Genomic DNA, 21,803 nt, shown 5'->3' on the forward strand with positions numbered 1-21,803 from the left:
CTCACATTTGAGCTAGCTTCATCTCCTTTTTCTTCATTGCCATCCATCGCCGAAGTCGAGCCCCGACTCGAGCTTCGTCGCCATCTCCGACTTCCTGTGAGTCGCCATCTACTGCCAAAGACGAGCTCTATATTGGGCTTGGTCGCCATCTCCACAGAAGAGAGAGAGAGAAAGAGAGAAAGACTCACAGTGATGGCAGCAACATTGCGGCTGACCCAGATGGCAACGATGGGGTTGAAGGAGCCGTTGGTGCAGAAGATCGACGATAGGGTTAGAGGAGCCGATGGCGAGGATTTGGTTGTTGCCCATGGTCGTAGGAGATCAACGCTGAGCCAGAAGATCGACGATGGGGTTGTCAACCCGATCTTCTACACCTTCAGAAACGCCTAGCAACGACAGTGGCGAGAGGGAGACGTAGGAAAAAGAGAGAGAGGGTGAGAAAGTGGGTTTAGGGGTGAGAGAGAGTGGGTTTTGTAATTTTTGGGTTTATTTTTATTTTATTTTATTGCTATATTTCGTCACAAATTAATAAATAAAAAGTGTTTATTATTAATTTTATTTTTTGTGATAAATATAAATGTATAGAAATGAAAAATAAAAATTATCAAAGTCTATAGAAAATATTATCAATCAAACAGCAAAAGATGAAAAATAATATCATTTTCTAGGTAAAAAATTATACCAATCAAACAGTTTAAACTTCTAATTTTCAGGCATTCGTTTTCCCTATATTTCAATTCTCTGGAATTTATTTTCTTTCCACTCAAATTCCACCATTGTAATTAAACGCATCCTAAGAATGTGTTTGATAGCATGGAAAATATATAAAAAATATCACATCCAAGAAATTGAATTCCATCTTTAGTGTTTGACACACTATATTTTCTATGGAATTGAATTATAGGATACAATCATTAAAGCATGTTTTTGCCTATTTTCCATGAAAAATTCATCTAGGAGGAGATGATTTTTGCTTTCCATGTAAGTTGGAAAATGATTTCCTTTCCACCTAAATGTTATCAAATACACCCTAAGAGGGTGTTTGATTGCACACATTTATCATAGAAAATGTCTAATTATTACACATATTTTCTATGAAAGCAATCAAATACTCTTAACTTTATGTGTATGTAAAAGCATTTAAAACTTTTTTTCATGAAATTCATTTTCTAAGGGAGTGGGATGATTTTTGTTTTCTAGGTAATCATTATCTAGAATTAAGTTCATTTTCTAGGTAATAGAAAAGGGATGGAGAAAAGGAGAATGTTGGTGTATTAATAAATTATTTTTGGGATTTGATGCTTCATAATTTGTGTTAATAGGTTTTTTTTTCTCTAATTTGCATTTTTTTTCTCGATAAGTCTTTAACTTAAATTATATACAAAATATAGAGTATAAATTAATTTTATATTATAAAATCATATTTAGAATTTTAGTGGATATGAACCATCAATGGAGATAAACGAAAGTTTAAAATTTTATATAGCCAATTTCATGTTAAATTGTGTTACAAAATATAATTTTTAATTTAGTTTTTAATTATTTTATAGGTAGTTAAACAAGTCAATTAGTTGGTAAATTGTTTTAAACATACTATTTCAAAATAAAATAAAAAAATTAATTAGCTTGTAATTATTTATAATATATTTTAAAAATTGAAAGAATATCATTTTACCATAGATCACTATGGCTGAGCAACATTTTGGTTAAACTAAATCAATGGAACTGTTGATTCGGTTGAGTTCAGTTTTCAACTTTAACATTTTTGATTATTTCGATTCGATTTAGTCTCTGTATTGAAAAAATGTCAAAATAAATGAACTGATTGAAATATCAAAAACAACATTATTTTTTCACTTTGTTATTTTAATTTTTTTTATTTTCTCAATTTTTGGGTTAGTTCGATTTTTTTTGGCTTTTTTTGGTTTTTCAATTTGAAAATTTATTCGGATGATTCAATTCAATTTTTTACACATACTCAATCTATTCAATTTGAGTAATTCGATCAGTTTGATTACTAATTGCTCACCCCTCTAGACCATCCTCTAATAAAAGAAACTTTTTTTTTTTTCATTAAGTAAAGATTTTTCATTCAATTTTATTATTATATCTCTATACATTTGTCATTTTATACCATTTACGTTCTAAGGTTAATTGTTGATACACGTACATTTAGGTTTAAAAAATGAGTTAGCTCGTCGCCTCTATAAAAGTTTTCAAAATTCTTTAAGATTTTGTTTTTGTGGACATAAAATATTTTCTTAGAAAATAGTTTTTTATTTTTAGTATTTGGTTGACAAAAAAAAACATTAAAGGATGTAAAATAACTTATTTCAATTCAAAATCCATAACCTATTTTTCTATTTATATCCAAATTTAGTAATTTCTTTTCTAAATATCTTTATATACATGTATGTATATATTTATAAATAAATGGCTTTGCTATGTTGTTTATTGCTGGACAACATAGCATTTGCCCGACAGTAATGGAGCAAATGCTATGTTGCTCGATAGTGGGCAACATAGCAAAGCCCTATAAATAAGTACATGTTGAATCTTATATAGTTATTTTTGAAAAAATATTTTATAATATAACTAAATATAAAAATATAAGAAAAAAAAAGTAACTTTTTGAATCCAACGCCTCTCATGTTATTAGTAATAGTAGATGTCATATTAATTAAATCCTATTTCTTTAATTAAGAATGGAAGGTTAGAATTTACTCTTAGTCCTTTGATTAAAAAAATATATTTTAATGGTAAATTAAATCCTACTTTTTCAAACTTTTATCCTATTTTAGGATAAAGCAGATGGTCCACCACATACAACCGAGAATTTGGCTTATTGAGGGATTGTTTATGTAATTATTTTATTAATAATTTATATATATTTATGGGTAGGGGTGTCAATTATTGGAATTAGTTCGGTTTTATAAGAATCTAGTAATCGAATTATTTTTAATAGTTTCGAAAAAATAAGAACCGTAACCAAATCATTACATATATAAAATCAAACAATAACCATTCCATCACATCGGACCGGTTTCGATTCTATCGAATTAACATTTAATTTCTAAATATTTTTACAAAATATAAAATTGTAAACAAATTTATTAATTAAAATAAACTCATAACTTCATTAATGCTTCAAGTCTTGAAGTAAAAGTAGAACAAAATAATTCATAAACTATCTCATCAAATGAGATTATATCAATCATTTAATATAGCAATAGCGCATAAAAATTTAAAAATAAAAAAGTTCATCAATCTCACTAATTTCTTAGGAAGTGATATTATTTATATATATGTGTATATATATAAATATAATATATATATAAAAGCATAATATCAGTTCTGGTTTGGTTCGAACTATGGTTTGAAAAAAAAATCAATAATCAAATCAAATATATTATTTCTTAATTTTTTAGAACTAAAATCTAACAATTGAATCATAAAATCAATCAAAAGGTACAATTCGATTTGATTCACCAATTTTTAAATATTTTTTTGACACTCGTATTTATGGGGCCGGGGCTCAGGACTCACCTGCCTGTTCGCTTAGCTCGGGGTGCTTGAGTTGTAGGCTTTCGAGAAGGTGGAACAGTCTTGGCGAAAACTATGCATGATCGAGAACCCCTTTAAATGTTTAAATAATATTAAAAAATAAAAAAAACTAATGCCTCTTTTCCCTTCCAACCATCGAATCAAACACAGCAGGGGAGACGAAGTGAACTGGAAGCAGAGGTGGACGAACAATGCTTCTTGCGCATTGGCAAATTGGTTCCCTGTACTGTTCTTCCCCTAAATTTGGGGCCAATCACGGTTGCCCACTATCTTCATCACTCAGCAACAAATTCATTGCCCCTCTAAGCCACACCAAGTTCAAATACTTCCCCAAGTGTGCTTCCAAGTGTTCTTGCGTCAAAGATGCACAAACAGCCAAGCCTAGGGCATCTGAGGTAGCATCACTTAATCTCTCTTTTTTTTTTTTTTTTTCGGTTTTCTTGGTTAAATTTGGCTGTGTTTAGGTGAAACCAAAATTGGGTTCTGTGTGATTTTGGGTTTTCAGGGCTTCTTGGCGCTGGAACGGGACGTTCCTTGGGACAGTGGGAGTGTATGGAGCACCATGGCTTTGTATTTGTTCAGTTTACACATTCCTCTGAGTTTTGGAGGGCTGTCTGTGGTTAGCTACCTGTTGCATCGGCCTACTCTTGATGCACAGACTGAGGTGAGCATCCTCTCCATTTTCTTCAAATTTTTATCAAGAATAGCAGAAGAATAGTGATACTTTTGGCAGACCAAAATATTAAAACCAGAGCATGGGTATTTTTGTCAGTTTGACCTCTCGGCCAATTAATTTGGGAAATAAATTGGTTAAAAATATCGTTGTCCATAACAGAAAGAGCAATGTATCATTTAACCCATGTTCACCCAAGTCAATCACTTTCCCTGTTGAACATAAGAAGTAGCCATTGTTGGCCATGGCTGTAAGAACATTATGTGTTTGTCAAAAAGTGATAACTGGAGTTATCTAGACTCTGGACTACTGATGGGATTTGGTCATGAACAGATACCGTGAGGCTAGTAATCTTTATCTCGTTATGTAACAGGAAGGCTTCTCACTCAAGAGTGCAAGTTGAAACTAAAGCTCTTAGAGCTAAGGAATTTAGGGAAAACCGTCTATTGTGCTAATGTGGAATTTGGTTGTGACAATAGCTCAGCAATACTTTTGCTAATGTGGTGTCATTTTGAGGATTTTTATTGGATTTGAACTGGACTTTACCTTTGACACTGTTACATGACCACCCTTTACACAAACTTATCAAATTGGTAAACTAATCCTATATTTAAGGATCATTCTGTTGTGCTATCACATGATAACATGGTTTTCGTTCTATGAAGACCATTGATGTACTTAATGCATCACTAACAGCTCTGAGATTTCTGTTTTCATGTAGTAGCGGTTGTGAGAACATTGCTCTTAGTATGCAAGTCAGTACCATATTCAGCATCTCCAGATTTCTGCACTGTTTCAATGCTTCAAAAGCAACAAGAAGTGATTTTTTTTTGTGTTTGCAGAAATTTGTGACACTTCCTTGTTGGGATCTGAAATCTTTACAGTTACAGGGTTATTTTTAGTTTGATGTGTTATTTACCCCTGTGCCAAATGTCTTGTTCATCTCTAGATTGTGCCCCTAATATCCATGAATTTCCTCACATCTATTTCTGCTGAAATGTGTTCTAAACAAAATTTAATGGTAAATCTGATACTGTAATTATATGAAGATGCCATGATTTTAAATGCTGATGTTGTGACTCTTCTTCCACAAGCATGATTGTTTCCTAAACTAGGATATGTGGCAAACCTGATCTTGAATGATTTATAATATTCAATGCTGATGTTAGATTCCCCTTTCTCTCGAGACAGGCAATGTCATTGCTTGCTATTCAGGCTATTGAGCTTTATGCTGTTTTTTGGCTACTGAAGTGCATTGCAAAGCCTGAATACAAGCTTACTGACTTCTTCGAAACAAAGAACCTGTCCAAAGAAAGGAGCTGGTGGTTGGCAGCAGTACTTGGTTTTGTGCTTCTTATGTTGCTGGTTTTCTTTTCATCCTTCCTCATGGATCAGTTAAATGGGCCAAAGGTTTGTGTTCTAATGTAACTGTTCCTGGTTGATGCTTTCCAGTTTTCTAAATATTTATTTACAACTGACAAGCATCATTCTTGAATCCTCTAATATTTATTTACAACCGACAAGCATTATTCTTGAATCCTCTAATGTTTACCAAGTTCAAGGGACAAGAAGCCGACTTTTGATATTAAAGATATGTTTTTAAAACTCTTAGCATGGATAAGAAGTAGAAATCTCATTTTTTTTTTTTTTTTCTCAAGAAATACTTAGCTAGAGAGGTAGAACTAAGAAAACTGGATGGAGAACTTTTTGGAATAATATGCACTATAATGACCTTACAAGATGTGGCCATGGAAAAAGCTGATTGGTGAGCTAGAATCCGTGGAGGCAACGCCTCCAAGTAGGATTAAAGCTTGACATGTTGTATTTCCAGACAATAGTATCTGATTATTATAGAAAATTATAAAATGCATATAACATTGAATCTCTTGCCATCATATCCATGCACTGAAATCCAACTGCCGGACGCATATCCAATTTTTAAATACATATCTCAGTATCCTAAGATTAAGGGTTTAAGAAGGTTCAAATGAGGATACATACCTGCACTCGTTACTCATACCCAAGTCCATGCAACATAGTCTATATGTTAAGTGACGTTTAAATTTGTGGACTGAGTTATCGTTGAATGTTTGGTGGTTTATGGATGTGATATATATAAATAATAATTGCAAAAGCGGGGAGCCTTGTGAACTGGGATGCCCCTTTTATATATTACTAATAGAAACACATAAAAGTACAATTATTTTAATGTTACATCTGTGCCTTTGGCCCTTTCCTCATTTTTATCATATTACTGCATCTCATAAAGCCATCCATATATTTTCTGCAAATGATTTTCTATGCAAAAGCCCCAAGTTGATTTGGTTTCTACAAATAACATAACAGTGGATTCTGTCAGTCATGAAAAGGAGATATGACAAATAAACTGGTGTGCCCTAGTTGTGGAGTTCAATTTCATGTGTTCCCATGTGTGCATTTGTATTCTTGCTCTTAACAAATCTTATCCCTCTATCTCTTTGAATAGGGCAGGGCTTGATTTGTGTTGCGATAGTCTCGATTTTGGAATTGCATAAATGTAGTTAATCTAAGAAGCGATGTTACACTTGCAGGACACAAATAGCCCTATATTGAAAGAAATCCTTTCAAGTGGTTTGTTCTCTAGAACTGCTTGTATCCTTGTTTACTGCATCATCACGCCCCTGCTTGAAGAAATTGTGTACAGAGGATTTCTTTTGACTTCGCTTACATCCAGAATGAAATGGCACCAAGCTGTTGTTACAAGCTCAGCTGTTTTCAGTGTGGCTCACTTCTCAGGTGAGAATTTGTTGCAGTTGTTCGTAATTGGTTATGTTCTTGGATGCTCTTACTGTTGGACAGGAAACTTGAGGTCTTCTTTCCTCATTCATTCTTTGTACAATGCATTGATCCTTGTAGTAACATTCTTATCTTAAAAATCAATTCCATATAGCTCTTTTTCCTTTCCTTTGGAAGTCGACCTTATTTTCTCTCCGCTTAAAAATCTTTTTTTCCATGGGTATGTCTTTGTTTTCTATGAATTAAGATTGTATAAACTGATTCTTGCTGGTCATGCAACAAAACTCAAGAATAAAATAAAGCACACATCAATTTGCATGCAACCTATAGAACCATAAGAAAAATGAGAAAACAATTAGCAACCAAAGTTAATAAGCATCACAAAAACTCTGTTACAAGAGTAAACGAGTTACAACATTGTCCAATTGCTAGAACCCATACCTAGGATAGAAACTTTGTTGTTGGCTAGAATATACGATACCTCTAAGCCCATGCATATTGAATACACTAGTGCATTAAGACAAATACAGATGTTCATGTTTAGATATTGTTAAATTTTATGTATTTTGATCTCAGTTTGCTTTATAAATTTTTCATATTAAAAATCCTAACACTCTATCCCTTTGGTAATTTCATGAGAAAACCACTGTATTGAATTATGACTGAAGCAAAGTTATAAAACATGGTATTGAAGTATGTTGAATGCGATCAGTGATATATCCTACAATATGTTTACATTGAACTTAAAAAAAAATTAAAGTAAAACACGTGTGTGGTTTAAGTTGAACAGTATAACAATATGAAATTAAAATCACATACAACATTAAAACCAGTAAACATGTAAGGTAAAACATTTATTGTCTCCTCAAACATTCATTCATCTCCCCAAATGTTGAAATAAAACTTACCTAATGTTTAGATAGAGCTTGTGAAGGAGGACTGTTGCAACTCCCAACGAATATAAAAGTGTGAGTCTCTCTGCCCAACTGGATGACCCACTCCATATCAATGAAATTGCTTTGGGAAAACCAATAAATCTTTGAGCTGTAGGAAGTAGCTCCCCTTGAAACTAACAACAACAATATATTCAGTCTTTATCCCACTATGTGGGGTCGGCTACATGAATTCTAGGTAGCTCCTCTTGAAACTGTGATGTAAAAAAGCAGTCCATCGCACTGCTAAACCAGATCATTCCTCGTAAGGAGGAGCAGGTGCAGATGTTTATACGTTAGGTTTCTGCATTGCAACCTTGATCAGCTACTGCAGGAAGAAGTGCTGCACGAAAAATAGAGGGACAAGTAAGGCAACTGCAATAGGTCCAGATTGAAAAATAGAGGGGAGATGATTTGGCCAAGAATCTCACTTTCAATCAGTATAGATCTTGGTTGATTAGGTCATATCCATGATCAGAGGATGAAGGTGCGAAACTAAAAGTTGTAGGGCTTTGACAGATTGGAGGTGAAAAGAGAGGAGCATTGATGCGGGACAACACAGAGAGATTACAGAAAGTAGGGAAAGAGAGAAAGAAAGAGGGGAAGATGAATAGAGGAAGAAGAAAAAGGGGAAGAAGAGAGGGAAAGAACTCAGCACAAAGAAATCTTCATTATCAGTCAAAATCTCTCTTTCTATTACATCCATATTTGCCTATTTATAAGCTAAAGACAAACGAACCTTATAAATAAATGATATAAAAAATAAAACGTAATGAAATTTTACTAAAGAAGCTGAAAATATGTAGTCTAAATCAAAACTAGAATAGCTCAAAAATTAAATCAATATTTCCTATCATGGATGCTTTAGCGTTTGAACTGTTGGAGCATTAAAGACCAAAGGTCCATATATATTCTTCCAAAGTGAATCTGACCCATTTGAAATCTAGGTTTAGGCATTCGAGCTCATGATCATTGGAACATATTGGTAGCCCATTCATCCAAAGCTTGAAATGCCCATAGAATCCATTAGAACAGTAATGCCTTTAGCTCAACACCTAAAGGGGATTCAAACATGGACAAAGCCAAGGTTTGATATGTCTATTAGGTTCAAAGATTTTCGAAGACAAGAAACAAAATGTTATGAGTGTGGCCATGGGTTTGGGACCTAGTGATGGGTCTGTGATGAGAACTTGGGTCTTTTTTGGAACTATACTGCTTGTATTTTCCTATTTTGACAGGTTAGTTAAATAATAGTGAAAAGCATAGAAACAAAATAGGCATTTTTCTAGGGAAGCCAAAACCTCCTAGATAAACTTGAAGTCGATAGAAACATAATTTATCTTCCATCAACTTCCCACTTTACAACTGATAAAATAGAACTTCAACAATAAAGCCTTAAAACTAGCTATTCCCCTAGCGATTATACAATTAATATTGAAACAGAAAGAAATAACGATGATAAGACAAATCCGCCAAGGTCTACTTATTTAGATAATCAATAAAATTGGAAGAACTCCAATTGTTTTGCTACCCCTTCCTTCTTTTTTTGGACTTCTAATTTCTGCATGGATAGAAAGGTTAGTGTCTACAGGACCCACTTTTTCTCTCCTTCCTCCATCATGGCATCCTCCCCTTCTGAAGGATGACCCTTTTCTGCAAGGGCAATATTGAGGAATTTTTGCAGCTCTGCCAGATTTTTCCAATGTTGCATCTGCTGGGAATAATCCATTCCAATGATCTAGCAGCTCTTCTTGTCCAGTCTTCATGCATTTATCAAGAAGCTTGTGGCAATGGGCTGATTATGTCTTCTTCTTTAGAAACAACAGGGAAATAATCTTGGACTTTTGACATCTGTCCCATTTACAAAGAGACATGGACACAGGGTGGAGCTTGGAGTGTTCTGGCAATCAGTTTCTAAGCCACTGATGATTGATTCAATTTTTCCATGACTTCAAAAGCGGCCATTGAACCTAGAAAGTGCTTGTCTATAAGGTTGGGGTCCCAAATGGACATGATCACCAACCTCAAAATTCTTCTCATTTCCTAGCACCAAAGAACTTCATTCGTTGTAGTGCCTGATGAAGCTGCTCTTGCAACTCCTTAATGATTGCTTCTTTCTTGCACTTCTTTGGCTGCTGCTTCAACGCGAGATGCCCCAGGTACATATCTTGGCAACGTAGGAGGAGTTCTAGCAATACTCAACCCAAGAATTCCACCTCACCCACTTGTTGGCCCTATGACTTATAAAAGAAAGAAGATGCAATCTCTATTGGTCTATTGACCACCTTATTTTTTCCATCAGCTGGGAAATGATAGCTCGAGTTGAAACTGAAACTTGTATCTTACCCCACAATTTGAACACCTCTGCCAAAAGAATACTTGTAACAGTAGGATCTTGCTCACATACAATAGTTCCAGGCCTGCCATATAATGTGAATATGTTTCCACAAACTATTTGTGCTAAGGACGCTACAGCATATCGATGCTAAATTGGCATAAATCTGTAAATTTAGAGAGTCTATCAACAATATCAAATATTATTGACTTACCCTTTGACTATGGGAGCCCTTCTAAGAAATCTATAGATCTGTCTTCCCACACTTGTGAAGGAAGGACAGTGATATGCAGTACTCTAGGGAATCAGTTTGAGAGATCAGTTAGATTGCATGAAATGCCAATTTTACCCTTCGAAAGAAATCCATCCAATTGAATAAAATTTGCTTTAATCCTTTTCAACTTCTCCTTCTCACCTTCTTTGGCTAGCCCATGCCTTGTGTTGCTCCATCCTATTCTTCTTCTCTCGAGTTTGATCATCTTCTTAATTTGGCTTTGTTCTGTTGCCAAAAATGAAGCCAAAGGAGAGGAAGGATCTCCATTTATGCCTATAGATTCACAAATCCACTACTAATGGTGCCTCTGTAGCTACCACCATCTTCGACCACTGTTTATCTTTCTCCGAAATTATCCATCTCCTCCTAGCGGTCTCGATCGCCATTGGAACTGCCTCTAGCACCATTTTATATTTTAATATAATATAAAATATTATATTTTAATTTTGGAGTTAAATTGGTTATTATACACTTTAAAAATAGTATCTATAGAGGCATTATTTCGAATAATAGACTCTCATATGCATATATTTCAAATTATAAATGAAATCGTGTCAATTGAAATTTGCAAAATTTAAAATACAAAGTTGCGTTCTCTTTATTTTTCATTTTTCAGTTTTGAGTTTTGAATTTATTTTTAGTTTTCTGTTTTGGTAGTTTGTTTTTAGAAAATTAAAAATACGTTCTCTTTGTCATTTTGAAAAACTATTTCTCAAAACAGAAAATTAGAAAACCCGTTCTCTTTGAAATTTTAAAAATAATTTTTTAATGATATTTTATTTAATAAATTAAAAATATTTCATGTTAATATATTATTAAAAAAATTTATACATTTTAAACTTAATGAATTTTATAATATTTTTTTCTATTACAATAATAAAATATGAATATATAAATAAATAAACGTATTTTGAGTTTAGAGTTTGTTTTGAATAAAAACACTCAAAACAATTTTTTATTGTTTTGAGTTTCTTTTATAATTTTTTTTTGTTTTTAAAAATATATTTTTAAAAACAACAAAAAAAACGTGTTTTTATTATTTTAAAAAATTAAAAATTAAAAATAACTTAAAAATAATAAAGAGAACTCAACTCAAGTATTTTAAATTATAAATTTCAAATGGCATAATTTAAAGTAACTCCCTCAAATTTCAACCTTTGGTATGACTCGTATCTTGTTAAGATATGAGTGAATTACACGGGCTATTGTTAAGGTTTTATCAAATTTAGAGATAACCATATAATTAGTAACAATATGGGCTAATTCGATATAACTTTTGAACAATAATAATAATTAGTATAATTTTTAAAATGTGACAATCTCTATATTTATATCAAATCTCAAGCATGCATCGTGTATTTTACCTATTGGGTAATGAAGATATTATTAAGGCCAAACACAAATAGGCTTATGAAAAGGAATTCAACTTGCAATAGAAGAAAATTTATCTACAAAGGATCCCAATCTTATCTTTTTCCAATTCCTTGGCCTATCAAGTCATCCACAATCTTATCCTTGGAAAGAAGAAAACCTTTCAAAGTAACTTCCTTGCCTTCTATATGCTTTAGATTTCATGATAAGTTTAGAAAAAAAACTACAGATGATGTGTCATGAGGCACAAAAGTCATGGAGTTTGAAGTTTCTAGTATTACATCAGGACCCCACAAAGGAAGCAAGTAAAAGTCTAGAAAGAATTGGATATTTTAGACCAACAAGCATATCTTTTTACAACGTCTCGTGCTAGAGACCTTGTCCCCTTTTGCCATTGTGACAATCATGTCGTTCCATTATGAGTTGGAGGTTACTGGTTCAAGTTAAAAAGCAACCTCTTTGGTAAATAAGGATAAGGTTACATATGATGACTTGGCCCTCTTTAAACGGCTACTGAATTTTAGAGACATGATCTATCATCGGCAGGGGTTAGTTGGTGCAACCATTTCTTTGTTGGCTAGCTGGGTTTGTGGGACTGATGTGCACCTTCCTATTGCATATGATTTTTTTTTGGCCTAATTAAGGGTTAGATTAAGCCATGGGCATTAATGGTCTAGAGCTCGTGCTTGGTGCCGAAGCATGCATTTATTCTCTGGTTGTGTGCCAAATCCAGTCTCTTGACAAGAGACAAGATCTTATTTCTTGACATTGATTGGTTTTGCCCGATGTGTAATGTTGCATAAGAATCAGTCCACCATTTATTTTTTTAGTGCTCATTCAATTCGTTTGTTTGGGGTAGCATTAGGGACTGTCTTGGTCTTTCTATATCGATGTCTAGAGTTGCTAATGCCCTCAAGTGGCTCAAGAAAGAGGCCCGTGGATCCTCTTGGCCAAGCAAGCTAAAAAGAGTTGGCCTAGGCAACATGATTTATTTTTTGTGGGATGCTCATAACTGGCTCATTTTTTAAGGTATTACCCTTAGCGAAGTGACCATTATTAAGAGGATCAAAACATATGTATACAAAATAATGTTTAGCATGTATTCCTATGTTTTGGTTCATTTTGAATATCTAGCCTTGGGTTGTACGTAATTGGCTCCATGCCTTGTTTCGTTTAAGTATACTCAATGCATTTTTATTTAGTTTATTCGTATTTATACATACTTACTTTTTCAATAATAAAAAAAAAAGAGATAAAGATTACATATAGTAGACCTTAGGCCCCGTGACGTAGGAGTCTCGTGCACCAAATTCATCTTTTTTATTTGGAAAATTTTGAATAGTGCCCAAATGAAAGGTTTGATTTTGTAAATCTTTGGCTAAGATCAAGTGGTAATTTTAACTCCCATCTTAATGAAATTTTAGTATATTGATGTGTTCGTCGAGTTCTACAAGGTGAACGTTTCCGATCATGGTCTCAGTCTTTTTTTTTTTTTTTGGTTTTTTTTATATATCCTATTTAATTAAATTTCTTAATTTTTTTTGTATGAACGTGAAGAATTTAATTCTTGAAATTTGATTAAGAAGATAAGCCTCTAGTTGATCTAGAAAAGAATTTTTGTATTTGCCCATTAATTTGATAGTGAAAAATTGATTGATTTGTGCTCGTGACTTTTACTTCTCAATAATTTTTTACATAAAAATATCTAATATTAATTGTGTATATTTACTTTAATTCTTAATTCATTATTCCTTGATGTATGTTTCACCCAACCAGAACCTCTTAAGTCAAAAGAAACCTAACTTCTTGTCCTATCAACTTCCACTAGTCTTAAAAAATATAACTTCAACAATAAAGCCTTAAAACTAGCAACTAGGCTAGGTGTTATCCATTAAATATTGCTACCAAAAGAAAAATTAATGTTGAAGCAAACCTCCAAAGATTAAATCGCAACATCTCCTATTATTGTCATGGGGTCAAAATTCAGGTTTTGACCCGCAACTCATCTCTATCTGCTTAGCGCATGGTGTGAGGGTTGTAGATTTTTAAGAGAGATGATTTCGGCTAAAAATTATATGTTAATCGAGGACCTCTCGTGTTTCTTCCATTTAAAAAAAAACATCTCCTATTGTTTAATTACTTTTTTTTTTTTCGTGTGAACTTCTATTATTTATTGGATAAAAAGAAAGTTAGTTTCTATATAGGGCCACCCTAGATGATTTTTAGACTTAGCAAAACTCTTTACAATTTGTTTTATCAAAACTCAGGGATGAACCATTTAAGGCTTGTTTGATATTACTATTCTTTTAATTCTCTTTGTTTCCAATATCGATTTTTGGAGAAATAAAAAAAATGTAGAATTCGTGTTCTCATATTCAATTTTTGCTTCCATTCGATCAACTATCCATTCCTTTTATCCATCCAATCGTCAAGAACTAACCGACTATGTTTCTTTGTCAATTCAATTTCTAGCGACGAACAATCACACTCAATTGATTGGCCAGGACAAAATTTTTTATCAAACATTTTTAACTATAGCATATATTTAATCATCCCATAAAACATGACATCTGTCGACGTTCAATTTCAGCCGACCGTGATTCGTTTTGGACCGCGGTGAGTGAATCCAAAAAATGCCAAGAAGAATGAAACAAATATCCCAGATGTAAGTGAACACAAGCAGTTTTCACATGATTCAGCCAAAATGATGTCTACTCCACGACCGCACTCTGATTATTCTTTTAGAATGACAGTATTTGATTATTCCCCCATTCCTTTTGATGTCTCTGATCCCTATTTATAATGAAGGCATTTACAATTTAGATAACATATAGAAACATAAATACGATATAATGGGGGACAAACAGTCCTTATCATCTGCATAAAATTGGGAGTGAGATCCTCATTTCGAGGATAATGGTCCGTTTCAGGTAAAGTAAGTGGGCCTTGTTTCTGGTTATTCAGCAGCTTTGTCATCTATGCGAGCTGGGTGTTTTTAGGCCAGCGGGTTGATTGCTCCAACGAACTGAGAGTTTTATTAAGAGCTCGTTAGGTCGATTGCTGAGAGTTCGCTAAGAGCTTTGTCGGAAGTTCGCAAGGAGCTCACTTTATGAGTTTTGGATTTTGGTAGCGTACGAGCTTGCATTGATGAGTTCGCTTAGATCTCCTGGGCTTTTAGGCGTTTGTCCCGACTCATAAGAAACGATGCGAAAAATACATATAACAACATCATTATCAAACATTCTTTTAAGCCTTTTATTTTAAAGTCTCAAAGAGTAATAACACGAAAAGAAATAAAAACTCATAACAAAATCAAACATGCTGACTATATGTCACACACCATTGAAACCATTATAACAATTGAGAAGTTTAAATGGTGAGACAACATAAAGGGGATTGGGACCATTTAGAGCATTGTGGAGAGGGAGAATTATGCTCTCAACAGGTAAGTTAGGTTGACGCTATCATTGCTCTTTAAATTTAATTTATCTCACACCAACCATTGTCCTTTATCATCCCTTCTTCTATAAGCCTATTATAATCAATTATAATCAATGAGCCCTTATAATAGCCCTAACCGGTTGTCCGTATCCGGGGATTGGGGCCCGACCATGATAATGTATTATCATTTGAGTGTCGAATAACATAATTATTACCCACATTAGTTTTGTAGATCAATATGCTATGTATATTGATACGTTTTTATTTAGTTATTTTGTTATTTGTTTGTCGTCTAAAGAAAAAAAGTTAGTCTCACATGGACAAATAAGGCACAGCACAAGGGAAACCTTCAACTTTGGGTGCAAATGGGTTAAATCTCTCGTCTTAAGGTCCCCACATTATTCTACTCATGTGGGAGAGATTAATCATCATACACGATAGCACATTAAGTAGGAGACAAAGTGTATGGTGCCTACAAGAAGTCATCTCCACAGAAGAGTGAAATTCCTACACTACAGTTGTCATAACTCGAACTTACATCTTTAAATATAATTTATTACTTGAGAATTAATTGTGCTATGTGAGGGAAAAAAAAATGATGGGTTAGTAACAATGCACTGTTTGGCTCCATGCTTTTTGATTTTTTTTTGGCCTTCCAGTCTGACTTGTAGAGAATTCTAATGATTTAACATGGCAATTGAGATTTATGGGGGCCGGAGAATCACCATATACATCTTATTTTAATTTTTTTTTATGTATTTACTATAATGTAATTTTGTATTTATTAAATTTTTTTAATAAAATATCAAATTATAATAAATTTAAAAATTTAGTAATTATTATAAAACAAATTAAAATACAAAGAATAATTTATTACAAAACATTAAATTTAAAAGAGAAAATATTATTTACCCAAATACTTTTTTAAAAGCGGGAGACTTTCCATTTTGCCGCGCGTCAATCGTTCATTGGAAACTATCTTGCTCCCCACTATCTACAAAGTCCCTGCAAAGTTTCGCCGCCACTCCTTACTGGTTTCCTAGCTCTCTCTCTCTCTCTCTCTCTCTCTCTCTCTAGCGTGTGTTTGTATCCTGGGAAAATGGGAAATTTCGAGCAGCAATTGAAGGAAAGGGCGAAGGGGATCACGATCTTCTTCAAGAAAGGGGTGAAGATCGTGGGCGATTCCTGCAAGAAAGGCTGGAACAAGCTCAGGAACATCAAACACTGATCACATCGACCTTCGTCAAGCCCTTGGTTTCGTTTGATCTGGCTTCTGATTTTCCATGTAAAAAGGGGTCTTCAATCTCTGTGACTTTGAGCATCTTGTGTTGTTCTTCCTTCTTTATGAATATGGTTAGCTGTTCAGTGTGCTTGTTTTCTTCTCTGTTTCCTGCTATTGGGGTTCTGATCTTCCAATTTTGTAAACCCTAGCTCTGGGTTTTGCTCCAATTTTGGGATTTGTTTATAATTTATGTTAAAAAATTTGACAATTTTTGCATTAATTACTTATTTCCTATTGCTTAATTTCTTTTTGTTGAATGATATTCATAGATTTTTTTCTCTCCGAGGTGGGATTGAGGTTGATTGTGACAAGAAGGAATATAATTAACACTTTAAGAGTTGAGTGGATTATTCAATTTCTTCTCTTGGTATTGTGTTATTGGGTTTAGTACGCTGATCTTTGATCCCTGAATTTGCATCGAATTATTAGCCCAAATGGTCTTTTGATCATTTTGGCAGTTACTGTTGGTGCAAAGGTAAGGTTGATGAAACCCTCAGCGGAGGACAGACGGTTTGTCGCATATATTTGGAAGCTTGAAATTTCGTATGGTTATGAGTTTGATTCTGTCTTTGTGTAAAATTACTGTTGTGGCTATGCCTATCTTGGAGGCCAATCTCATGGCGAATCTATGTATATCTGGCGTTCTTTTGCGGATGCCCTGCCACGGTACCCTGTTTTGCCTCGCTGAGTTTAACCCAAATTTGATCCACGTGGCACCCTGTTTTGCCTCGCTGAGTTTAACCCAAGTTTGATCCACTAGCGATTGTATTGGGAAAGGATTCAAACTTGGATATCCAAACTAGCCCACCTCCCCCAAACTGACCGCTCGGTCAACCCGTGGGGTGAATCTATGTACATCTAGGCTGAGTTAAGGTGGACCTCGAGTTTTAAAGAAGGTGGGACAATTCGGGCCAAAGATCATTTGTGATCAAAGATTAATCAAGATTTTTGAGTTAAAAAAAGAAAAAGAAAAAAAAGATTGGTGAAAGAATAAAATGGTTAAAAAGACTTGTTTTCCCTCATGGTTAGTGGACAAAACATTAAGGTCTTTGATAACTCTTAACAACGAAACTTTTTGTTGACATGGTGTTTTGTCCAAATGCTTATTTAGAAATGTTAGGTAGCTCTTGGGTTACATCATGGTAGCTTTTTGTCCAAATCGTTATCTAAGGTGGTGAGTCATATGATTAAATTACCCCTCACTCAAGGTAGTTAGGCAAAGCAGTGAAGTGTGAGGAATATTTTTATCATTTTACATATATCGTGTGTAGTTTAAGTTGTACCTAAAGGATACTAATAATATGGTTGATGCTCATTTGACAATTTAACAATTAACTTTCTTGTTTTGTTTGGATGATTATGTGATGGTAAGGTTTTGGCTTGCAGATAGTCACCTATTACTAATCTCTCATTTTTGGAGAAAAAGTTGCACCTTTGTTGAGTTTTTAAATTTGGGGTATTTGACAAGGTTGTATGGAAACAAAAGTAAAAATCAGATATGATACAAAATGGAAATAAAAAAACGTATACAATACGAAATCTTGTGGTTTTCAACTCCTAAAATTTTTCTAATTTTTTAATATAAAAAATTATAACTTAAAAATTTTGAGTTACAGATAAAAAAAAATTTTCGCCTCTAATCTCTTTATTGAGTAAATATCTCACAAAACTCATGAATTAGATTGAAGAAAATTGCACAAAATACTGAGTTAAAAAAATGAGAAATTGAAAAGACCAAAACAAAACTCCTTGTGTTCTGATAAATCACTGGAGATGGATGAGATGAAGGTGGGGTTTTAAGGCTCAGATTAATTGGTCCAAGATCCACTAAAGTAAAGTCTAGAATTGGTCCCAAGAAAAACCCAAACTAGTCTTAGATCGAACCCAAATTTACCTAATCGAAAGAAAACCCCAACTTGAGAATGACAAGCCCACAAGGTCGAAAAACCCAAATTTGCCCAATTGAAAGAAAACCCCAACTTGAGAATGACAAGCCCACAGAGTCGAAAAACCCCACACAAGAGTATACCAATGACCACTTTTTTTTTCTTATCTTCTTACTTTTGGCTATCTCTATCACTCTCTCTCTCTCTTTTTGCCCCATTATAAGAATTTTGGATTTTAGCGATGAAAATATTTCGTCGCTAAAGCAAAAAATTCGTCACTAAATTAATTTAGCGACGGATGGACTTTGTCCGTCGCTAAAGTCATCGTCGTTAATTTTTTTTTGGTGATGAATCTATCGCCAATTTAGCAACGGATTAGCGATAGAAATATTTTGTTGCTAAATGTAATTTTTTTTAAATTTATCGATGAAAATTTTCGTCGCTATTTTTTTAAAGAATTTATTTTAGCGATGGAATATTTCGTCATTATTTTTTTTTAATTTTTTATAAAAAATAACTTTATTTTAGCAACGAAAATATTTTGTCATTAAAATATATATTTTTTATTTTTTACTTTTTTTAATAAAAATTTTTGTCGTTAAAATATATTAAAAATTAAAAAAATATTTTAGTGGCAGAAATATTCCATTGTTAAAGCATATTAAAAAATTAAAAATTAAAAAAATTAAAAAATAATAATAAATTTTAAAAATAATTAAAAAATAAAAAAATTATTTTCGGTACGTTAGAAAAAGAACACCACTTAACAACTAATTAAATGTTTAATTAAACACCACTTAACAACTAATTAAAAAAAGGATAATTAATTAATATTAAAAATTAATACTTAAATGTTTACACTTTAAAAGTAACAAAAAAAAAAAAAGGGGATAAAATTACAATCCTAACAAACATTTTATAGATAATGTATTGTAATAATGAAGTAACATCACTTGGGGAAAAAAAATGAGACCGATGACTTAACAACTAATTAAACCCTTTTAAAATTGAATTTTGGTAGATATCAGGAACAGGAAGAACCTTAAAGAAGAAGATCCTTCTAGGCAAAGGAGAAGAGGTGTTAATTAAGGACTTCGTTGTCAAGAAAACCCAAGGCATCATTCTGTACTTATTTGCTTCACTCTATATTTGTTGTTATGCTTATATTCATTTGATAATTTGATCTTACACACACCCAATTTCAAGTATTTTATTATTGATAAGCTAATTCCAGTTGCAATTATCTGACATGAAGCTAACAATTGCCAATATATACAACTTGAAAGGCTAAGTTGCAAGCAAAGCATATCAAAGGGAAAACAAACAAAACAACGCAAAAAAGAACAAGACACTGAATTAAACAAAAAAAGAACTAAACAAAAAGGAATGAACTTGGAAAAAATACTGAAGACACTGCAAACTTACTAAATTTAATATATATGAGCAGCTTCAAGAAACAAACTTTAGAAATAAAAAGTAAAACAAATACCCAAAAAAATAAAAAGACTGGTTGATCAGTTGATCAGTCAAGTAGGTCTGCACATCATTGATGGCATGGATGGTCAGGTTTCAATAGCATTCAAATGCCACAAAATAAAGGTACACGCAAGACAAAAACTGTAAGCACCCCTGCCCGAATATTCTTAATCATCTGGATTATCCGAACAGAAGCACTTACGGAAGGAGAAAGAATGAAATATAAGGCAAAAATCACCCTGGCATATATACACAAAAATAAGAACAACAAAAACGAAGCTAAATACATGCATGCACTATAGGTACCCCGTTAGCACAGCGGTCACATGATAAATAAATAAACACAGACTCTTGTGCCAACATACACGAGACTCGAGAAAAGACCTGTCACAGTACAAAATAATAGAGTAAATCCTACTTAGACATCAGAGTTGACAGGGATTGACGGGACTGCTTGTACACCATACCAACTCTGCCGCTAGAAGCTGACTCTCTTGCCCGAACCCACGCAGCCACTACTTGGAATGATGGAAAGCAAGGTGAGTCGAGAGACTCAGCAAGCATAAGAAAGGAAAGGCTGAAGGCTGTATAAATCCAATAAACTCTCCCCAGAATAAACCCCCAAATACACACAAGCCATGAGACGCTACAACATAATAACATAACATAATAAAAGCACATACCGGTCCTTGGGGCCCACACAAGACACACGGCACCCAAGTCCCATACCAACCTGCCTTTGCCCTGAGAGGCAACATGTATCTCCAACAAACCTGCGCGCGCTGTCCCGAGTCGGTACTCCCATCACCCGTATCCTTGTCGGTACTCCCGACACCCGAGCCATATGCTCCCTCGGAACGGTACTCCCGTCCTAGAACTAAATACTACTAGTAGACATGCAATGCACATAGAAATGCAATGGCGTAGTGAGCATCAACATAATACACTGGCACCCATACATCCAGGCATCACGCCTGACTGCACTCTCACCCTGCAATTAAAACACAAAACAAAACACAATAAAAATTTTATATTTTTTTATTTATTTAGGCGAGAGGTTTATACTCGTCAGTGTACGAGTGCAGTTGTAGTTCAAATTTAAATTTATACTTTCTGGATAAGTCCAGGTCGTCCACTGAGAGATTTATTTATGGCAAAAGAAAAAAAAGAATGTCACACACACGCACACGCATTTAGATGGATTGATAACATGATTTTTTATAATTTTTTAGATAACAAATACTAGAAAATAAAGCAAGATAGAAGTTGAAATAAATACTAAACGTGAGAATATGAAATTGGAAAGTACTTGAGTTAAGACAATTTCAGTGCCAACCCGTTGATTCCCAAATATTAGCATAAAAGATTAGCAACATTAATTTAATTTCATATATGAGGATTTGTTATTAAATGCAATTAAAGATAATGATAGCTTTAGTTTAAGCAATCCCCATACATGATATGCGGGATTCTAATTTAAAAAACTACCATAAATTTAATTACAATTAATACACAAAACAACTAAATTAATCATCCGGGTTTGGGTATGATAGCGTTTCCAGTTCTAGTAACTCTCATGCGTGACATGAAAGCTCTAAGTTAGGTTTACGCTCCAATCCAAACCTAGTGATTTTTCAATAATCAAAACAAACTCATATTGAAGTTTAAACCAATGTTACTCATTTAAAGCGTAGCTTTCTTTGGGAATCATTGGCGTTAGACACTGTCCTTGCCTTAACCCAAGATTAGATTTAGCTACTCATCTCTATTAAATTAATTGACAACAATTTAAAT

At 33.5% G+C, this 21,803-nt stretch overlaps 1 protein-coding gene across 3 annotated transcripts; it reads left to right on the forward strand.

Annotated features, from left to right (window-relative positions):
* Positions 1-3,563: 3,563 nt before the first annotated feature.
* Positions 3,564-17,351, forward strand: LOC127812193 (uncharacterized). 3 transcript variants are annotated; one of them, XM_052352556.1, is made up of 5 exons: positions 3,564-3,959; positions 4,070-4,228; positions 5,429-5,647; positions 6,808-7,012; positions 16,917-17,351. In XM_052352556.1, the coding sequence occupies exons 1-5, from the start codon at positions 3,756-3,758 to the stop codon at positions 17,033-17,035; spliced, it is 906 nt and encodes a 301-aa protein (XP_052208516.1). In that variant the 5' UTR covers positions 3,564-3,755; the 3' UTR covers positions 17,036-17,351. The 3 variants fall into 3 exon arrangements, with proteins under 3 accessions (XP_052208516.1, XP_052208517.1, XP_052208515.1); XM_052352557.1 differs by lacking the exon at positions 16,917-17,351 and adding an exon at positions 9,762-10,479; XM_052352555.1 differs by lacking the exon at positions 16,917-17,351 and having other exon boundaries at positions 6,808-7,178.
* The last annotated feature ends 4,452 nt before the right edge of the window (positions 17,352-21,803 follow it).

This window comes from Diospyros lotus, chromosome 10, assembly GCF_014633365.1.
Source record: "Diospyros lotus cultivar Yz01 chromosome 10, ASM1463336v1, whole genome shotgun sequence".
Taxonomy (NCBI): domain Eukaryota; kingdom Viridiplantae; phylum Streptophyta; class Magnoliopsida; order Ericales; family Ebenaceae; genus Diospyros; species Diospyros lotus.